The sequence below is a fragment of the Phascolarctos cinereus genome, unplaced genomic scaffold (assembly GCF_003287225.1).
Source record: "Phascolarctos cinereus isolate Bilbo 61053 unplaced genomic scaffold, phaCin_HiC Scaffold_5;HRSCAF=322, whole genome shotgun sequence".
Classification (NCBI taxonomy): Eukaryota; Metazoa; Chordata; class Mammalia; order Diprotodontia; family Phascolarctidae; genus Phascolarctos; species Phascolarctos cinereus.
Window position 1 is genome coordinate 420,587,790 of NW_027555958.1, and position 17,543 is coordinate 420,605,332.

Genomic DNA, 17,543 nt, shown 5'->3' on the forward strand with positions numbered 1-17,543 from the left:
AAAAAAAAGTGAAGTACCATTCTCTCTTTATTGCTTTTTTTCCCCATTTTTTTCTCATCAGATTTTAGACTTTTTTGTTTCTCCAAATGAATTATTATTTTGACTAACTAGAGTTAGTTTGTTATAAAGTATCTCCCTTTGGGTAGTTTAATTAGTATGGCATTATATCTGTAAAATAATTTAGGAAGAGTGATTACTTTTGATATATTAGCATGGCCTAAACATCAGAAATTGATATCCCTCCAATTATTTAAATTTTCCTTGGACTAATTCCCAGATGTTTCATGCATTATGTAGTTATTCTGGAACTTCTCTTTCTATTTCTTTGTGGATTTTGTACTTGGTCTGTAGAAATGCTGTTGGGTTTTGTAGATTTATTTTGTATTCTATTATTTTCCTAATGTTATTTTCACAATTCATTCCTTTGCTCTCATTCCCTGCAATTTTCTAAATATTAATTTTATCTCTAGAATATCAATGTTTATTAAACCTTAAATTTCTTTTCTGTCACATTATTATCACTAGCATTTCTATTCCTATGTCAAGTAAGAGTAGGAAAAGGGATTATTCTTGTATTATTCGTATATTTATTGAATAAAGTTCTATATCCTTTTAAAGGTACCAGGGTCAACTCAAATCTGTGAACTTGATTATCAATGTGATATCAGTGATACTAATCGCTACTCCAATTCCAAAGCTGAAACTCTGAATCACTGCCAGAACAAAAGGCCACATCAAAGGCACCAAGGACCAAGGTCAAGAAGACATAAGGAGAAAAAAAAGCATACTACTCCTGGGGCAAGCCTGGACACATATACTACGGTAAACTTAAATCTCTTTTAATAGGTTTTTTTTTTGCTGCTTCAATACAACCTTATTTCTACTATCTTTATTATTTACTGAGAATATTCTACTCAGTTCCTTACTGTGTGTCCTTTCTTTTTTCTTTTCTTTTTTTTTTTAGGCAGTTGGGGTTAAATGACTTGCCCAGGGTCACACAGCTAGTAAGTGTCAAGTGTTTGGTCTGAGGCCACATTTGAACTCAGGTTCTCCTGACTTCAGGGCCAGTGCTCTATCCACTGTGCCACCTAGCTGCCCCCTTTTTTTTTTCTTGCTGAGGCAGTCGGGGTTAAGGGACTTGCCCAGGGTCACACAACTAGCAAGTATTAAGTGTCTGAGGCCACATTTGAACTCAGGTCCTCCTGACTCCAAGGCCAGAGCTCTATCCACTGCACCAACTAGCTGCCCCTGTGTGTCCTTTAACAAATACTACTCCTGTCAAGTCTATGCCTTGGTAGAAGAGCCCTTTGTTTTACTTCTTCTTCCTCTTTTTTTTTTTTAGGCAATTGGGGTTAAGTGACTTGCCCAGGGTCACACAGCTATTACGTGTCAAGTGTTTGGTGTGAGGCCAAATTTGAACTCAGGTCCTCCTGACTTCAGGGCTGGTGCTGTATTCACTGCACCACCTAGCTGCCTCGTTTTACTTCTTTTTTAAAAAACTAATTATAATCTCCTTTAAATAAAAATTTAACATGCATTTATCTTTATGATTTAGTGATAATCTTATATTTTGTTTAATTTATACGTTTTTGAATTTTACATACAAAAAGGTTTTGGCAGTCCAAACTTTAGTAGCAGTTTTTGTTTCTTTTTTAATGTAATCTTCAATAACTGAATTTAAATATTATTAAAAAACATTCCTATCAGTTGTAATCATAGCAAAATATTATCAATAGCCTAAATAGTATTATCTAGTCCTATTAATATTTTGTTCACTGAAGTGTAATGTCATTTAGGTTATTTAAAACATCATTCTGACAATGTGATAAACTGAATGGGAATTAGCTGTCTCTCCCTGAATGAACCCCAGAACATAGCATATAGTACATGGCATGTAGCAGTTTCTTAATAAATAATTATTGAATGATTAATGAATGGTATAGGAAGGGGTGGCATGGTAGTGATGATGTAGAAGGCACTCTTACTTATAAATTATGCCAGAGTTTTGTATTTTTAGTTTTTATTCTATTAATCTTATCTGTGGCCCTGTTTATATGAATTTGCCTTTTAAATTTTTATTTTTATTTTTATTTTTTTTACAAAACATCAGTGAGGTCTGTAATCGAATTCTGATTAGCTCTGCTACACCCTCTAGCCTCCTGTGGTAAGAGGTAGGGATCAACTTTGGAATCAGGAGTAGGGGGCCACAAGCATCCCTTTTCTCCTTACCAAACTATAATTTGATGAATTTGCTGAGAGTTCTTACTTACCAATGCCAGGAGAAGTCCCAAAGCTCTTCACTTAGCCCTGCCACCTTTGGTTTGCAGGAAAAGTCTTTAATTTCAATTGTCTAAATGTACAGTTCTCAAAATGGACAACTGAATACAGTAATATGTATCATTAATTTATGTATATTTTATTCTTTTCAAAGAAAACTTAGGGGAATAGCTGATATTTAGGCCTCTGCTCACATTTAGACCAATTCACTTATTATAGCAACTGATCTATTTGTGTTCTTAGAAACAATCCCCTTGCCCAAATTTTTTGAAGCCATGTAGGGGGCTTTCAAACCCATTAAGATTTTTGGCTCTGGTGTCAGGCAAGCAGGATAAACAAAGCAGTGCACAAGAGAGTTACATTCAACTTGTATCCGCTTTTCTCTTTAGTTCTCATTGCCCAAAGTGAATGTATGTGTACACACACACACACATGTTGGGACCCTTTAAACATGCTTAAAAATTGTTGAGGACTCCCCAAAAAGCTTTTTGTTTATGCGGATTATATCTACAATTTTTTACTTATTAGTCATGAAAATGTCTTACTATTATTATGAAAACAGTTTTGAACTTGAAGACCCCACTGAAAGGGTCTTGGAAAAAACCCAGGAAGCTACACTGGCCATACAGTCAATAAATGAGATATTTTAGATTTAGAGTCTCATGTTCTATCATTCTTTAATTCTGTACTCTGTAATCAGTATGCCTTTAAAAACCACTTATTGCCCTTGCCTGGGAATCAGAAAAGTTTTCTATTAAAAAAAACTCCAAACCCTACATAAACTAAAAGGAAGAAAGTAGGTATCTGTTCTGAGGCTGGCCAGCACTAGGGTCATCAGTAGAAAGAAGGGGGTTGCCATATCCAAATTCTCTGAAGCACAGGCCTTACAGACCAAGTAGGGAAAAAAACCTAAGGTGGAACTGGGGCTGTTTCTTAATTTTTGAACTGCAGTGCAATCCAGCATGTGTTTATTCTGGAATTTGAACATAAATTGATCTCATGGCCTTTTGACTAAAAATCACCAACTTTTGTTTAGAAACCAGATCAAGTTGTTAAAATTACATTCTGATTTCATGAGCACTAAATGAGCATATAAGGCAGGAAATGCAGAAATCCAACCAGAAAAAGGGATCTACGGAGAACTGTAGCTTTAAATTTACATTAACACTTTCATGTTATTGATGCTCACTTCCCTTTCTCTGTCACTGTTACTTCTCAAGGACTCTATCTCCCATTCCACAAAGAACAAACAAGCAATTAAGCAAAACACATTAAAATATTGGCCATGCTCAGAAATGGATGGACATGCTACATTCGGGAGTCTCCTGTCTCCCTCCCAAGAATGGAGCACGCTTCACTATTGTTTCTCTGAAGATAGGGTGCATCACCGCATCATCAGTGTTAACGCTGATTAACGTTGATTCCTTATATTGTTGTGTTCATTGCACAGCTGTTCTCCTGGTTCTGTGTACTCATAAAATAACTATTCTTTAGTAAGAGCAACCCATCTTTGACAAGTTCGGGGTCCAGAATGAGTCCAAAGGTATACTGGGATCCAAATCAATCAGGAAGCATTTACTGCACCAACTGAGAGGGGTGCCCAGACCTTAAATTCCAAATTGTGACAGGACCCGTGATTGCACATTGTAGAAAACTGCTAGAAAACTAGGGGGAACCCCCTCTACCTTCTCCTCAATACACAGTTTTAGAGAGTGGCCTACGGTGCGGAGCAGTTGGCTCATGGTCCAATAGTCCTGACTTCACTAGGGCCAATTCTCTATCCACTTCCCCACACTGCCTTTCATTTAAGTATAAATTACATTAAAGATCTACTTTCTGGTTAGAGAGGCAGCACAGATATGGTAACAGTGCTGAAAGTTCAAATCTCACCAGACACTGACCAGCTGTGTGACCATTGGTAACCATCCTGCACTTCAATTTCCTCATCAGCAAAACCTCCGAATTTTTTGTAGTTTTTTAAATGCAATATCCTGGAATCTCTCAAGGACTACAGCACCATATAATACAGAGAAGTTTACACATTTAAAGTGGTACTGCTGCTTAGCACCTAGTCAAAAGCATTCACTAACAAAGTGACTATTCTTTGACTAACAACTCAGAATTAGGACAAGGGGATGACAGGAATGAATCTCCTTAAGACAGCTCAAGACTACTGGAGCCATCCTGCACACCTGTCACTTTCTCTTCACAGACCTGGGGAGCTTTGTGGTAAGACTTTATGCCTGAAAAGCTCACTGAGCCTCATCCATTATAAGTGGACATTGGGTAATGATATATAACAAAGGTCGAGGGAATAAACAGTGACTAAGGGGCTGAGGTCACTGTATTCTGTTATCAGTTGGTGGTACAGAAACAGAAAAGATGCATCAGGTATCTAACTGATACAATTTAACTTGTGAATTTGATTTTCTCTCACTTAAACATTCCTGAAATACTCTCAAAAGCTCATTTTGGACAGCTAATGACCATTTAATTGGGATCTAATTAACATCAGCAATAGATTATAAACTAAATTTGTTGACTAAAAAATACTAGCCTTATTTTGCTTTCACCAAAAATACACCAAACATGTTCCGAAGGGAAAAAAAATGACTAATTATAGGTTTCTTTATAAATATTGGTCACTATCTGAAATAGAATTAAATATTCTTATATCTTAACAGAGCCTCAAAAAACACAATTGTATTACTAGTCTTTATACCACTTGACAGACATTGCATGTATTAAAAATATAGTTGAATTTTCTTCCCACTACCAAGAGCTTTCAAAACACAAACATCAGGGGAAAAACAATCTAGTACCCATTCCAAGCTAGACTGTAACTCTGCTCAACCATCTTATAATCATGATATCCATCTCCCCAGAACCAATCACAGTACCTGGCACTTTGCTTTTGGTTTGGGATCCAAATCTTGGTAAAGGAAACTTTTTAGGCAGTTAATAAATAATGAATGGTGGTAAAGTCCATTAGTACACCTAAAAAAACAACTCAGTGGGCATTTTATTAAGGGAGGATCAACAGCATGATTTTCACATACAAAAGACAAGAAAAAATATTACTGTTGGTGACAATATCCTCATTCCCTATTCACCTTTCTCCTATGCTTCTAAAAAAAAGAACAATTCCTCTGAGAGGCTCTTTCTCTTATCTCAACAGTGTACTATGAGATCCCAAAAGTATAAGCTTATCACAAGTTTGAAAAACCTTTTCATCTTTCTTCATTTTACCAGTATCATCTTCAAGAAAAGCTAAGTACTACTCAATCACTAAAAAGAATTTACCAACAAAATATCAACATAAAAGTATGACTTTGTTGAATGCACCCTCCAGGGGCAGCTAGGTGGCGTAGTGGATGGAGCACAAGCCCTGGATTCAGGAGGACCTGAGTTCAAATCCAGCCGCAGACACATAACACTTACTAGCTGTGTGACCCTGGGCAAGTCATTTAACCCCACTGCCTAGCCAAAAAATAATTTAAAAAATTTAAAATTTTTTTAAAAAAGAAAGCACCCTCCTTTTCCCAAGTGTGTGGGATGTGCCTGGTTATTAATGAATGTTTTTATGGTTCCCCATATACATGTTATCTTTATAAAGTTAAGAAGACTGATTCCCTAAATCACTACAATTTTCTCCTATAAAGCCCAGGGTGACACAATCTGAAAGTTAAAATTTAAATGACCAAAGTGCAATGAAAAAACACTTGGTGGGCTGAAGGATGACACAGAATGCTATAAAATGCCTTGCATGCTAGAAGTGAATTAATGCTGGAAGAATCATGTAGGAAGAATGAGAAACAGATGGATAGCCTGAGTGACATTCTGGTACTCTACAGACAATAAAAAATGAAGAGGAATGCCTCCAGAATATCGGAGAGAACCTTATGAAGGATGTGTAAGGAAAACACAGCAATGAATCAGAAGGAGAACACCGTGTGAGAGAATATAGAAGGGTTATATGATAGGTGTTAGTGTTGGGAGTACCCACATAAATGAAATCAGGGATCTATAAGAAGTATCCAAAAATTAGTACTCGATGATCAAAATTCAATACATTAATTATACTCATTGGTCCCCAACAGACAAAAATAGTATTTTAATTGGGAAAAAATTGTTCAGAACAATAAAGTAAGTGTGAAACATAAACTTCAGATATTATAAATAATACACTAATTATTTTCCAGTTTTCAATGTTCAATTGTATTTAATGTACAATGTACATACATGCATAGTTATATTTTTCAAAAAGCAACTACTGGACTATATCAATAGAGAAAAAAAGCCAATATTTCTTAAAAACTTTTAGATGTCAAAGAGATCTTTCTTGCCTAGGGCAACTGCTAGGTAAACTGATTGTTACTGCTAGATATTTCTTCTAACATTAGAAAAAAAAATTATGTAGCCACCAAAGCCAGAAGCAGAGCCAGGAGAGTTATGCACGTAGGGCTGGCCTCCTTAGCCTTCTACCTCAATGACACCATTCTATTTCTTTCCTCCTTTCAACTCACAAACACTTCCTTTAAAAATAACCTATACTCAATGCCTCCACTTCTAACTACCCACCCACTCCTCAACCTCTGGCAATCCAGCTTCCATTCCCACCATAAGCTCACAGACACAAAGCTATAAGAGGTCAACTGGCCTCATTTCTCACATAAGAAAACTGACACCCAAGGTCTTGCCCAAGTCACATACATAAGTGGCACAGTCAGTCAAACCCATGTGTCCTCCAAAGATCTGATGTCTCACAACTAATGACAATAAACTGGGTACCCCTCCCCTCAATCTTTCAGCCAAGACTTCATCCTACATCAAATAAATTTGGGAGCACTAACCTAGATTGCTCTTCTCCTTTCTTCTCATCATTCAGTCATCTTCCCCCATTATTTCCTTTCTTCTTGCCAAAGCCAACCATTCAACACACATCCTTTGATCTTATCCCCTTGAAATACTATGCTATTTTATCATTAAATATTATGTTCCTAAACATTATACTATATTAATGACTAATTATTAATTTATAATACATCCTTTTCCTTTCATTTCTGTTAAGGCCCAACTTTTGAAAAAGTCAGTCAGTGTTTAAACAGCATGGCTGAGTGATGAAATTGCTCCTAACCCCCAAAGCACATGCTCAAGGGATCCCACACAACTGGGAAACCTAATTTCTATTCAGAGTATAAACAGAATCCACTCTAGGCAAGCCTTTCCCTGGGGGAAGAACCCCCTGTCCTTGATCTCCATTACAGTTTAAGGCAACCTAGCACTTGAAGGAGAAAACTAGAGAGGTCTGGATGGAACGAACTGCTTCCTCTGTAAGATGCCTTGAGGCTGGTAAGTCTCATGATCACACTACATTCTCAGCAGGAGGAGCTAAAGATTATTAATTACCCAGAAACTGTCTCTGGGTTTTTTTAATTCATCACACTCTCCAAATTTCTCAAGCAGACTGCTCCCAGTATTATTCCCATTCTCTAATTTTTAATTTCTCCCTATCCATTGAGTCCTTCAATGCTACCTTTCCAACCATCCCCACTAGCTATCAGCATTTATCTCTTCTTGCCTTCTCAACTAAACTCCTTGAGAAAATAATTTCCACTAAGCACCACCTCGACTTCCCTTCCTCTCATGCTCTTCTGAGACCTCTGCAATTTGGCTTCCAATTTCATCATTCAATGGAAAGTACCATCTCCAAAGTTACAAACGATCTCTTAATTTACAAATCTAATGGCCTTTTCTCAATCTTCATAGCCCTTGACCTCTCAGATACTCTCTAAAAGCTCTAAGTTTTTGTGGTGATGTTCTCTCCTGAATCTCCTGTCTGAACCCCTCCTTCTAAGTCTCCTGTGCTGGTTCTTCATTCAGGTTACACTTACATGAACATACAGACCAAGCCTCTGTCCTGTGCCCTTTTCTTTTCCCCTCTATACTTTCTCACTTGTGATTTCACCAGATTTTACCACAGGTTTACTTATCTCTATGCAGATTATTTCCAGATGTATGTATGCAACAGTAGCCTCTCTCTTGAGTTATAGCCATTCATCACCAACCACCTTTTGGACATCAAAAACTGGATGTCCTATAGGTATCTCAAGTCCAAAATAGTACTCATTATCTTTCCCTTCAAATCCTCTTTTCCTCCCAGCTTTCCTATTAGTAGAGGATACCACCACCTTCTCAGTCACCTAGCCTCAAAACTTCATTGGTATCTCTGACTCCTCACTGGCAATGACTCTGCAATATCCAATCTGTTGCCAAATCTGGTCATTTCTACTTTCATAACATTGCTCATATAAGTCCCCTCCCAGCTAGGCTCCTCACTTTCTGGACTTTGCTACCATGCTACATAGCTGCCATTATCACTCTGGACCTTCCTGCAGTGCCTGAGGCCTTCTCACCCTAGATTACTCTGCCATGCTTAACCTTCAATTCATGAGATCTTCCAGGGGCCTCCATTTTGGGAAGGGGCTCAGGCTTCATAACTCTCTGGGCTCTACTTCTGACTTTTGGGACTACATAAAAACCCCAACACACAGTATTTTCTCACTCCCCCCTTTTCGGCTCTCTTTTGTGTGCTGTCTTCCACCATTAGAAATGTAAGCTCTTTGAGGACAAAGACACTCTCTCTCCCCCTCTCTCTCTGCCAGACATTAAAAAGAGTTGCAAAAATAGGTAAAACAATGCCACTCTTCTCACTATTGCTTTTTGTTTTGAAAAATAAGTTTTTTGGATTAACATAAACAGATCTATTACTGTTATTTTTCAAATTAATAATTTTTTAAAAATTTGTTTTAATTTATAATATGCAAATGTCAATAGTTATAACCGATACAAACAAAAGAAGCACAAACTCCCTCATTGGGGTCCTCAATTTTTTTAGCGCATAAAGGGGTCCTCAAAAAATTTTAAGTACGTAAAGGGCTCCTGAGACCAAAAAGTTTGAGAACCACTGAGCTAGATCATGCATTCCAAGAACATTATATATAAAACTGAAAGCATAACAAATTGCCAAAGACCCGAACAGATTTGGTAGTAATTCTATATAGATCCATTTTCATTATTGATGGCCAAAGAATGATCAAATCTGTATCATATGCAACATTAATGTATTAAGCACCTACTATGTACAAGTCCCTAGTGATGCCTACTTATGCTAGAGAACATAAAGGCAGAAATGAAAGATAGTAGCTGTTTACAAGGAGTTTCTACTGAGGAGGTAATAAATAAGCAAAAAGATAATACTAGTTAGGGTGATTTGAAAAGGCCACGTGAGATGGTACATAAGCTGAGCCTTGAACAAAGCTAGAGTCTAAAGTCACATATACAACTAGCATAGCCAACTGAACCCACTTACTGAAAACCTAGCACCTTTCCATTGCAACACACCAATATCCAAGAGGTTTTATTTTACTGTGACTGATGTTATGTACAGCTAAAGTTTAAAATGTCACTGACTAAAAAAAAGCTCTATGACTCATCCACATGGCTGCTGCATCTCATATACCTGTATTTGCAGCACATTTTAAATTTGCTTCTTATGGATCCAGATTATACTAAGAGAGTCAATTTCCTTTGCTCTAAGTTCAATCAGCCTGCAGGCTCTCCAGGCCTACAACTGAGAGAAATAATGTTTGTAGAAGAGTAGAGGGCAAGCCTATGGAAGTAAAACCCAAATAAGACAGATCAGTAATTCTCAAAGTGTGGTCTGTTCACAGGACTCTTTCAGGGTGTCCAAGAGGTCAAAACTATTACTAATAAATTGCCTTTTTAAATACTCCTCCCTTTTCCAATTACATATCTGTGTGAGGATGGGTTTTCTTCATATACTTCGACCAAAACAACACAATGAATGCAGAAGCAGACAGGAAAATTAAGTTAAAGAGATGGAGAAAAGGGTAAAATGATTCCTAATAATATGGGGGAGTCTGGGTGCTGAGGGCCCTCCTCTGAAGCTTGGATGATGAGAATGACAGTTTTAATTTCTTCAAACTAAACAAAAAAGGATTCGGAGGGGTTATGCTGAATCATTACTTAAAAACTCACTCAGTACATAATTATCCTCTGGCTCCTCATTTCTCTCAACCTTTTGGGTTTTCCATCCATCAACAACTTTTACTGCATCATTCTTTGACTACAGTTCCCATCAAAGCCAGACTATTATCTTGTGATTATATATGAACCAGTTAGGATTTATTTGAGAGGTACCAGAGCACACAGAATGCATTTCAAACCCAATATGTCATAGCTCCTTTTTTTCCAAAACTGTCCCCTCTCTTCTCAATTTTCCTATTTCTGTCCTAAATAATACCAATCACTGAAGCTTACAACCTCAGTGTCATCCTCAACTCCACTCTCACTAATTGTACATAGTCAATGTGTTTTCAATCCTATCATGTTTACCATTATAACATCTCTCATATGTAGCACTTCCTTCTCCACTCACACGGCCACAATCCTAGTAGAAGCCCTCATCACCTCAAAATGGACTTACTTCAAAAGCCTTCTCCTTGGTCTTCCTGCCTCCAGTCTCTCTACAATTCAACCTCCACTCAGCTGACAAAGTGATCTTCCTAAAGCATAGCTCTGACTGACCATGTTACCTCTCTACTTAATAAACTCCACTGGCTCCCTATTCCTCCAGGATTAAATATAAAATCCTCTCTTATTTATAGCCCTTCACATTTTGAACCTTTCCTTCTTTTCCAGTTCTCTTACACTTCCACACACTCCACCATAAACTGCTCTCCACTTCCCAAACACAGGCTTTTTGCACTGTGAGAGTGGGTAAATCAGCAAAGTCCTAGGAAGAAGTCAGGGAAGCCAAGAGGTGGAGATGAGGAGGGAGCACTGCGTATGGCATATTCAGGGAGGACTAGCACCTCTGGTGTGAGGCTAACTAAGGCCTTTTAAGGGCTGTTCAATAACATCTGGTGTCCACCTGGCACCCAACTCTCACCTTGTGGCTCCAAAAAGATGTAGCATAGGAAGCGGTCACACCCCAGTAAAACCATCTCAGCAAACAGGCTAAACCACAATGATGGTAGCTGACAGACATCTTGTATATACTTATCAGTGAACATGAAGTGTTTCAAGGAAGGAGAAGCAACTAGGGCAAGTGTATCTGGACATAACACCATGAAATCAAGTGAAGTTGGAAGTAAAAGCAGTAGCCTCATATCACAGATAAAAAAGGTAAGACTTTTTGAGAGTTAACTTGTCCATAATCCCATCACTAAGTATCTACAGAAAGAGTCAAACCCCAGTGTCCTGACTCCAAGTCCAGCATGAAATTCATGATCCTATGAGCCATCTTTCACTATTCTGTGTATTTCCCTTTTATTGCCCCATGCTCAGTTCAGTAACTTGCACCTACTTGAAGATCTATTACTTTAGGGTGGGTGCTTTTCTTTAGCAATGTAGATCACAACTCCTCTAACTCAAGTGATGGTCTCCTATCTCTGTGCCTTTGCTCACCTTTTCTCTGTAGAATGTTATTCGAATGTTGTCTCACCCATTAGACTGTGAACTACTCAAGAGAAGGGACTTTTACCTTTCTTTGTAGCCCCAGCACATAGCACAGTGCGTCGCATACAGCAGGCACGTTAATGTTTATTGGCTGGCTCTTTCTTCATGTGTTGAATTTCTACCCACCTAAATCCCAGCTGAAACGTCACCTCCTTCCTGAATCCTCCAGGCAGTTGTTTGCCTCTGTTACCCTTCAATCTCACATATAACGGTTGGTAGTCTAATTCATTTCTGTATTACGACCAGTTGCACGTGTCTTACCCGCCTATCTACTAGACTGTAAAACCCATGAGAGCAGAAACCATATTCTATCTCCTGCTTTTCCTAGTATATGTTCAACATATAACAGGCATTTAATAGATGTCTGATGAATTCAATTTATACAGCACCTTTTAAGGAGCTAAACAAGGTTTATTATTTCACAGAAATACTACAGGTGAGAACAGTAAAGAGAAATTTTAAACTAATATAATTCTAACTATTCGATTTAGTAAACATTTATTAAGTGCTTACTGTGTTGAAAGCACTTACTGATACAAGGTTTCAAAAAAGTATGGTCCCTGCCTAAGGTAGCTGTCAAGGGAGGGAAGGGGAACTGGGGATAAAAACACACAAATAACTCATACATAGTAAGCATTATTAGAGAGATGCACAATAACGCTCCACGTATAGTTTGAAGGAGTAAAGATCATTAACAACTGGAAGGGTTCGAGGAGATAGTATTTAAGCCAACCTTTTAAAAATGGGTAGGAATTCAGTAAGCAAAGGAGAAAAGACATTCCATAGGGAAGGGGGTGAGCAAAGGCACAAAGAGAAAATGAAGGGTGTTTTCAAGCAATAAGCAGTTCAATTTGGCTTAGATCCTAGAGAACATGAAAGTGACAGAGATAAGGCTGAAAAAGCAAGGTGGTGCCAGATTACAGATGGCATTGAATGCTAGGCAAAGGAATTTGAACTTTACTCAATGAGCAAAATATTCTTGAGCAGAGAAATGACATGACCAGCTTTTTGTAGAAGGAACTGTCTGGCAGTGGTATGAAGAGTTGTTTAGAAGGGGGAGGGAATATAGGAGAAAAACTCATTGGGAGGGTTAGTAATAATGAAAATAAATGAATGAATGAAAAAGCATTTATTTAATAATGAAGTGTAGATGTGAGAGATGTAGAGGTAAAAGTGACAGGACCTGGTAACTGGCTACATATCAGAGGTAAGGGAAAGAACAAGAATAACACAAAGATTTCAAACATGGCAGGCTGGATGATCGGTGACAGGAATAGCTAAGTCAGAAAGAACAGGTTTTAGGAACAAAGATAAGCATGGTTAGTCAGTGGAATATCCTGGTAGAGGTGCCCTGTAAGCAGTAAAATGTGGGTCTCATAGCTCCAGAAAGGAGTAATGCAAAACTCCAAGATTCAGGAATCTCTGCATAAGGGTGACAGTCTAAGAGCCACATCAGAAAAGAAAGAGAATGAAGAACAGACCTTTGGGAAACATGCACGGTTCAAAGAGTCAAAAAGAGAATGTGAACTCAGATAAAGAACTACTTAAAGAGATTTCTAGAACCAGGGCCATATGGTGCCTCTGAAACCAACAAACAAGAAGGGATGGTAAAAATGGTAGTTACTTATCTTATCAAAATTAAAATACTCAGCAGTTAGACAATAACCACCATATAGCACGAACAATGTCAACAAGGTGATAATGGCCAATGTTTTAAATGGTTAATGTTGCCATAGCTTCTAAGGCTATAAGAACATATCTTTCCAACAGCCCAATGAAGCCATTCAGCCAGCAGTCATGGGTCTGTGTTGTCCTTAGTCTGCAGACCCCATCAATCAGAAGCTGAATATGTCTCCAGAGACAGGGGCTGGAATCCTGGATGGCAGGCTAAGAGTCTCAGCAAAAGGCAATAAGAGAACACATCCTCCTGAGCATCCAATCTTAAACTGGCACAAATGGTCTCATATTTATAACTTTCCAACTCATGTTACGTAATAACATAAGAGTGAGTGATAATACATGTATTTTTGAGTCCCAAATAAATGCTCTGAGAATGTGAAGGAGAGTGTGAGCATTACTTTCAGTTATCAGGTACAGAGGAAAAAGCTGTTAACTCCGGAGCCAGAGGAGAGGGCTCAGTTTCAAATCCCATTTCAGATGGTTACTATCTCTATTTTGACCATAAGTAGTCACTTAACCTACCTGTGGTTTCCTTACATCTATAAAATAAAAGTTGACTAGGTGGCCTCTTTGGTCTCTTCCAGCTCTAGAACTATGATCCTACGACACTAGGTTACCAAGCCGAGGCACTGACATGATTACTTGCATTTAAAAACAACTGTCTTTAACAAATTTCATCCTGCCAACTTAGACCACTATTCTAAAGCTTTAGTATTAAGACTTTTAAAAGAGTAGTTAGTTTATTGAGTATGAAACCATTTTGCAAGCATAAGTTCTGGTTAGCTAATGAATGTGTAAACTGAAGACTATTTTTACCTAATTTATAAACTTAAAAGTTTATAACATCTGGGCATCAGTTCACTCTTCTGAAAATGCAGTTGGCCTAGAGCAGCTCTTAAGTGATTTTCCAACATTCTGAGACTACGTAAAAAATAATCAGTGTTTCTTTTCAAGTAGCCTAGAACTCAAATTGCCTTTTTTTCCTCTTCCCTCCCCCCCACCCCCTTTATAATCCAGGGAAACAGAAACAGAAGTAAGTATAAAAACTTACTGGAAAACATTTTCGCCAAACCTACATGTATATGTATATATAACATATATACACACGTATATAAAACACTAAAACAAATTACATATGTATAAGTATACAGAGTTGAAAACAAATTTTATTAAGCTAAATTTAAATTGATTTCTACATTCTATTTATTTAGGTCAATAGTTTCCGTAACTGAACATTAACTTAAAAGCACCACAATTAAGTACTTTTTAAAAATTATTAATTTTGCTCAAATAATTAACCCTAGCCACCAGAATAAATCTCTGGCACTTCGATTTTACTGACCCAAACACACTTACTTTGAAGTTAAGGCCAATATGTCAATAATCTGTAACTCAGCTGGCAAAAGCAGAGAGCAGGCAAAGAACTTTATTTTATTGTAAGCATTATCTGGCTTATTATACTTTCGAAAAATACTATAATTCTTACGTAAAGACAATACAGCAGGAAAAGACGGCTCCGACTTAATGCCTGAACTTTGAATGAGCTGTACATATCCTTAAGGTCTTCCTCAACAGTTGAACAAAACACGAGGCCTGACCAGCCCAGAGAACCCCTGGACGAGGGCCACCAAACGGAGGGAGGGGGGCGGGGGGCGTTGCCAGAGCTATTTAAGGTTGCTCCTGACCCAGCTTCACGGGAAGTGCCCAATTTGGAGGGTTTCACAAAGGGGGGCAGAAAAGGAGCCGGCCAAGCAACACCATCTTAAAGCTGTCAAAATGACAAGAAACGCGGCCAGCCCGGAGGGGGAGGGGGACAGGTTCAGCTGTCACTTTCGGACGCCGCTTTTCGCCTCCGGGAGTTAGGGCAGACCCCGTCCGGTCAGCAGGAAGCCCCGAGGGAGGGCACGGTTCTGGGTCTGGGCAAGAGGGTGGGGGGCGCGAATAAAAACTGTGGCCGCTTCGGTGGCGGGTGGCGGGGAGAAGGAGAAAAGATCCAACTTTTCCGCCCAATCCTGCCACTCGCTCGGGCTTGGAGATGGGGGCGCATGCGGCCGCGCAGAGGGACCCCCCCAGGGGACCCCACCCCTCCCGCCCCCCGCCCACCTGGAGAAGACCGCCGCTGCAGCGCGGGGGCTCCGCGACCCGCGGGACCCCCTGGCGTCCCCAGCCCAACAGCCGGGGCCGGCCACCGCCCCTTCCCCCACACGCCACCGCCCCCCGGCCGGAGCCGCCCCGGAGCCCCCTCCCCAGGCCTCCCACTCACCCAGGTAGCGGCTCCGCAGGCGGGACGGGTCCTCCAGCCCCAAGGACCGCTTCCTCACGTCCCACAGCAGGTGTGGGCAGCAGCCACCCCGAGACATGGCGCGGAGGGAGGCGGGGAGACCCCGGGGTGGGGGGAGGGGTGGAGGAAGGGGAGGGGGAAGGAAGGGAGGGAGGCCAGGGACGGGGGGACGGGGGGGCGGGGGGGAAGGAGGGCGGCAGGAGGGGGCGTGCACGCGGAGGCTCGGCTCCGAGCCGCGCGCGCCGAGCCTGGCTACGGTGCCCGGGCTCCCTCCGACACGATGCCCGGGCTATGTGTCTCCCGGAGATCGTCTCATGCTCTCTCCCAGAGCGCCGCTGCTGTCTCCTCCCTCAGCCCCCTTCAGGGAGGAGGAGGAGAAAGAGGAGGAGAAGGCGGGCGGCTCCACCTCCTCCTCCGCCCCCTCTGACACGTTCCCCACCCAGGCCTTCTCGCGAGATGACTACTACCCCGCCCGAGCGATAGGGGTCAGAGCTCCTCGCACACAGCATTTCCCTCTTCGCGGCCGCTCTAGCTCAATCCTGGATCTCTATGGACAAAAAAGGGGTGGGGCGGAGTGGAGAGGCAGAACCAGGATTCATTCTTCTCACACAATTCCATTTCAAAAGACTTGGGGAAGAGTTGGGTAGCTCCATTTTTATTTCGGGCATGGAAGCCACGAGGGTCCCATCTTGAAAGGGAATTTAGCCCCAAATCCAGAGAGAAAGGAAACCGGGAAGAAAGCGTAGCTTCTTTTGCCCTTCTCCAACATGGGCTCCGAAGCCGGAAGACTGAAATGACCTGGGGCTTCTTTCCTGGGTAACCGGCCCTTACCCCCAAAGAGACCAATCGCTGAGAAGGGAGTGGCGTGACGTAAGAGAGGTGCAGGCGGAGGTATCTATCCTGGGCGTGGCGATGAGATGATGCTTTTGTGCCTGTTGCTATGGCTCCGCCTCCTCCTCCTCCTCCTCCCCGGTCCCCTCCGCCCACGGGCAGGGGGTGGGCCTGGGGTGGGCCAAGGCGGGGAGGCTCCGCCCCCTCGGCCTCCTCTCAGCCCTGGGGTCCCGCCGGCACTGAGGTAGCGGGGGCGGTGCAATTCACAGAGAAGGGCACCCTGGGGGAGCGGAGGGAACCGGTGACTGAGGCAGGGAAAGGTTACGAGCTGCCCTTGGTCGGCTAGGGGAGCGGGTGCACCGAGTCTCAGCCGGGAGGATGGCCGCCCACGGAGTCCGAGGCCTGCGGGCCACCTACCACCGCATGCTCGACAAGGTGGAGCTGATGCTGCCCGAAAAGCTGAGGCCCCTCTACAACCACCCGGCAGGTAACGGCCGCCTGTCGCCTTCGCCTCCCCGTCCCCTAAAGACTTAACTGGCCAGCCTAGGCCTTCTTTGCGGAAGTCAGACCCCCCCCCAAGAAAAAGCCTGTCCCCCTTTTCACCTCACCCCCTCCCCAAAACAGCCTGCGATCCCCAAACTTCACCGTACCCTGAAAACGTTCAGTACTCCCGCTCCGCAAACATCCTGGGTCGTGACCCGCTTCTCACCCCGCGCCCCAAAAAGTCTCCCCGCGCCCCTGCAGTTGTCGTTGCCCGCACCCCAGATCTTCTCTTCCCCTCCCCCACCCCGCCCCAAAATGGGACTTTAAGGCCGGGTGGCCGTGTGTTGCCTGGACCCTGGCCGGAGCAGGGGGTGCGGGGGAGACCGCCGCGGGGCTGTCACTGCGGCCGGGCCCGGCCTGCGGGAAGCGAGCGGCCCGGCGGCGGCTC

General features: G+C 41.7%; 2 protein-coding genes across 17 annotated transcripts in view; one reads left to right on the top strand and one right to left on the bottom strand.

Moving 5' to 3' along the window:
* The window catches only part of DCAF6 (DDB1 and CUL4 associated factor 6), a 165,804-nt gene extending 149,890 nt beyond the window's left edge, over positions 1-15,914 (bottom strand). For 8 of the 16 annotated variants that reach the window (XR_013487378.1, XM_020974661.2, XM_020974660.2 and 5 more), the window contains exon 1: positions 15,764-15,913. Coding sequence is in view for 15 of the 16 variants with exons in the window: in XM_020974661.2 (XP_020830320.1) it covers positions 15,764-15,860 (97 nt within the window). In the remaining variant the exon portion in view is untranslated. Of the gene's footprint in view, positions 1-15,763 lie in introns of all 16 variants that reach the window. The other 8 variants (XM_020974659.2, XM_078156514.1, XM_020974663.2 and 5 more) reach the window with 3 other exon arrangements.
* An 848-nt stretch (positions 15,915-16,762) lies between these two features.
* MPC2 (mitochondrial pyruvate carrier 2) overlaps positions 16,763-17,543 on the top strand; it is a 28,650-nt gene continuing 27,869 nt past the window's right edge. The window contains 1 exon segment of the mRNA XM_020974666.2: positions 16,763-17,099. Within this exon segment, the coding sequence (XP_020830325.1) occupies positions 16,991-17,099 (109 nt within the window). The 5' untranslated portion in view covers positions 16,763-16,990.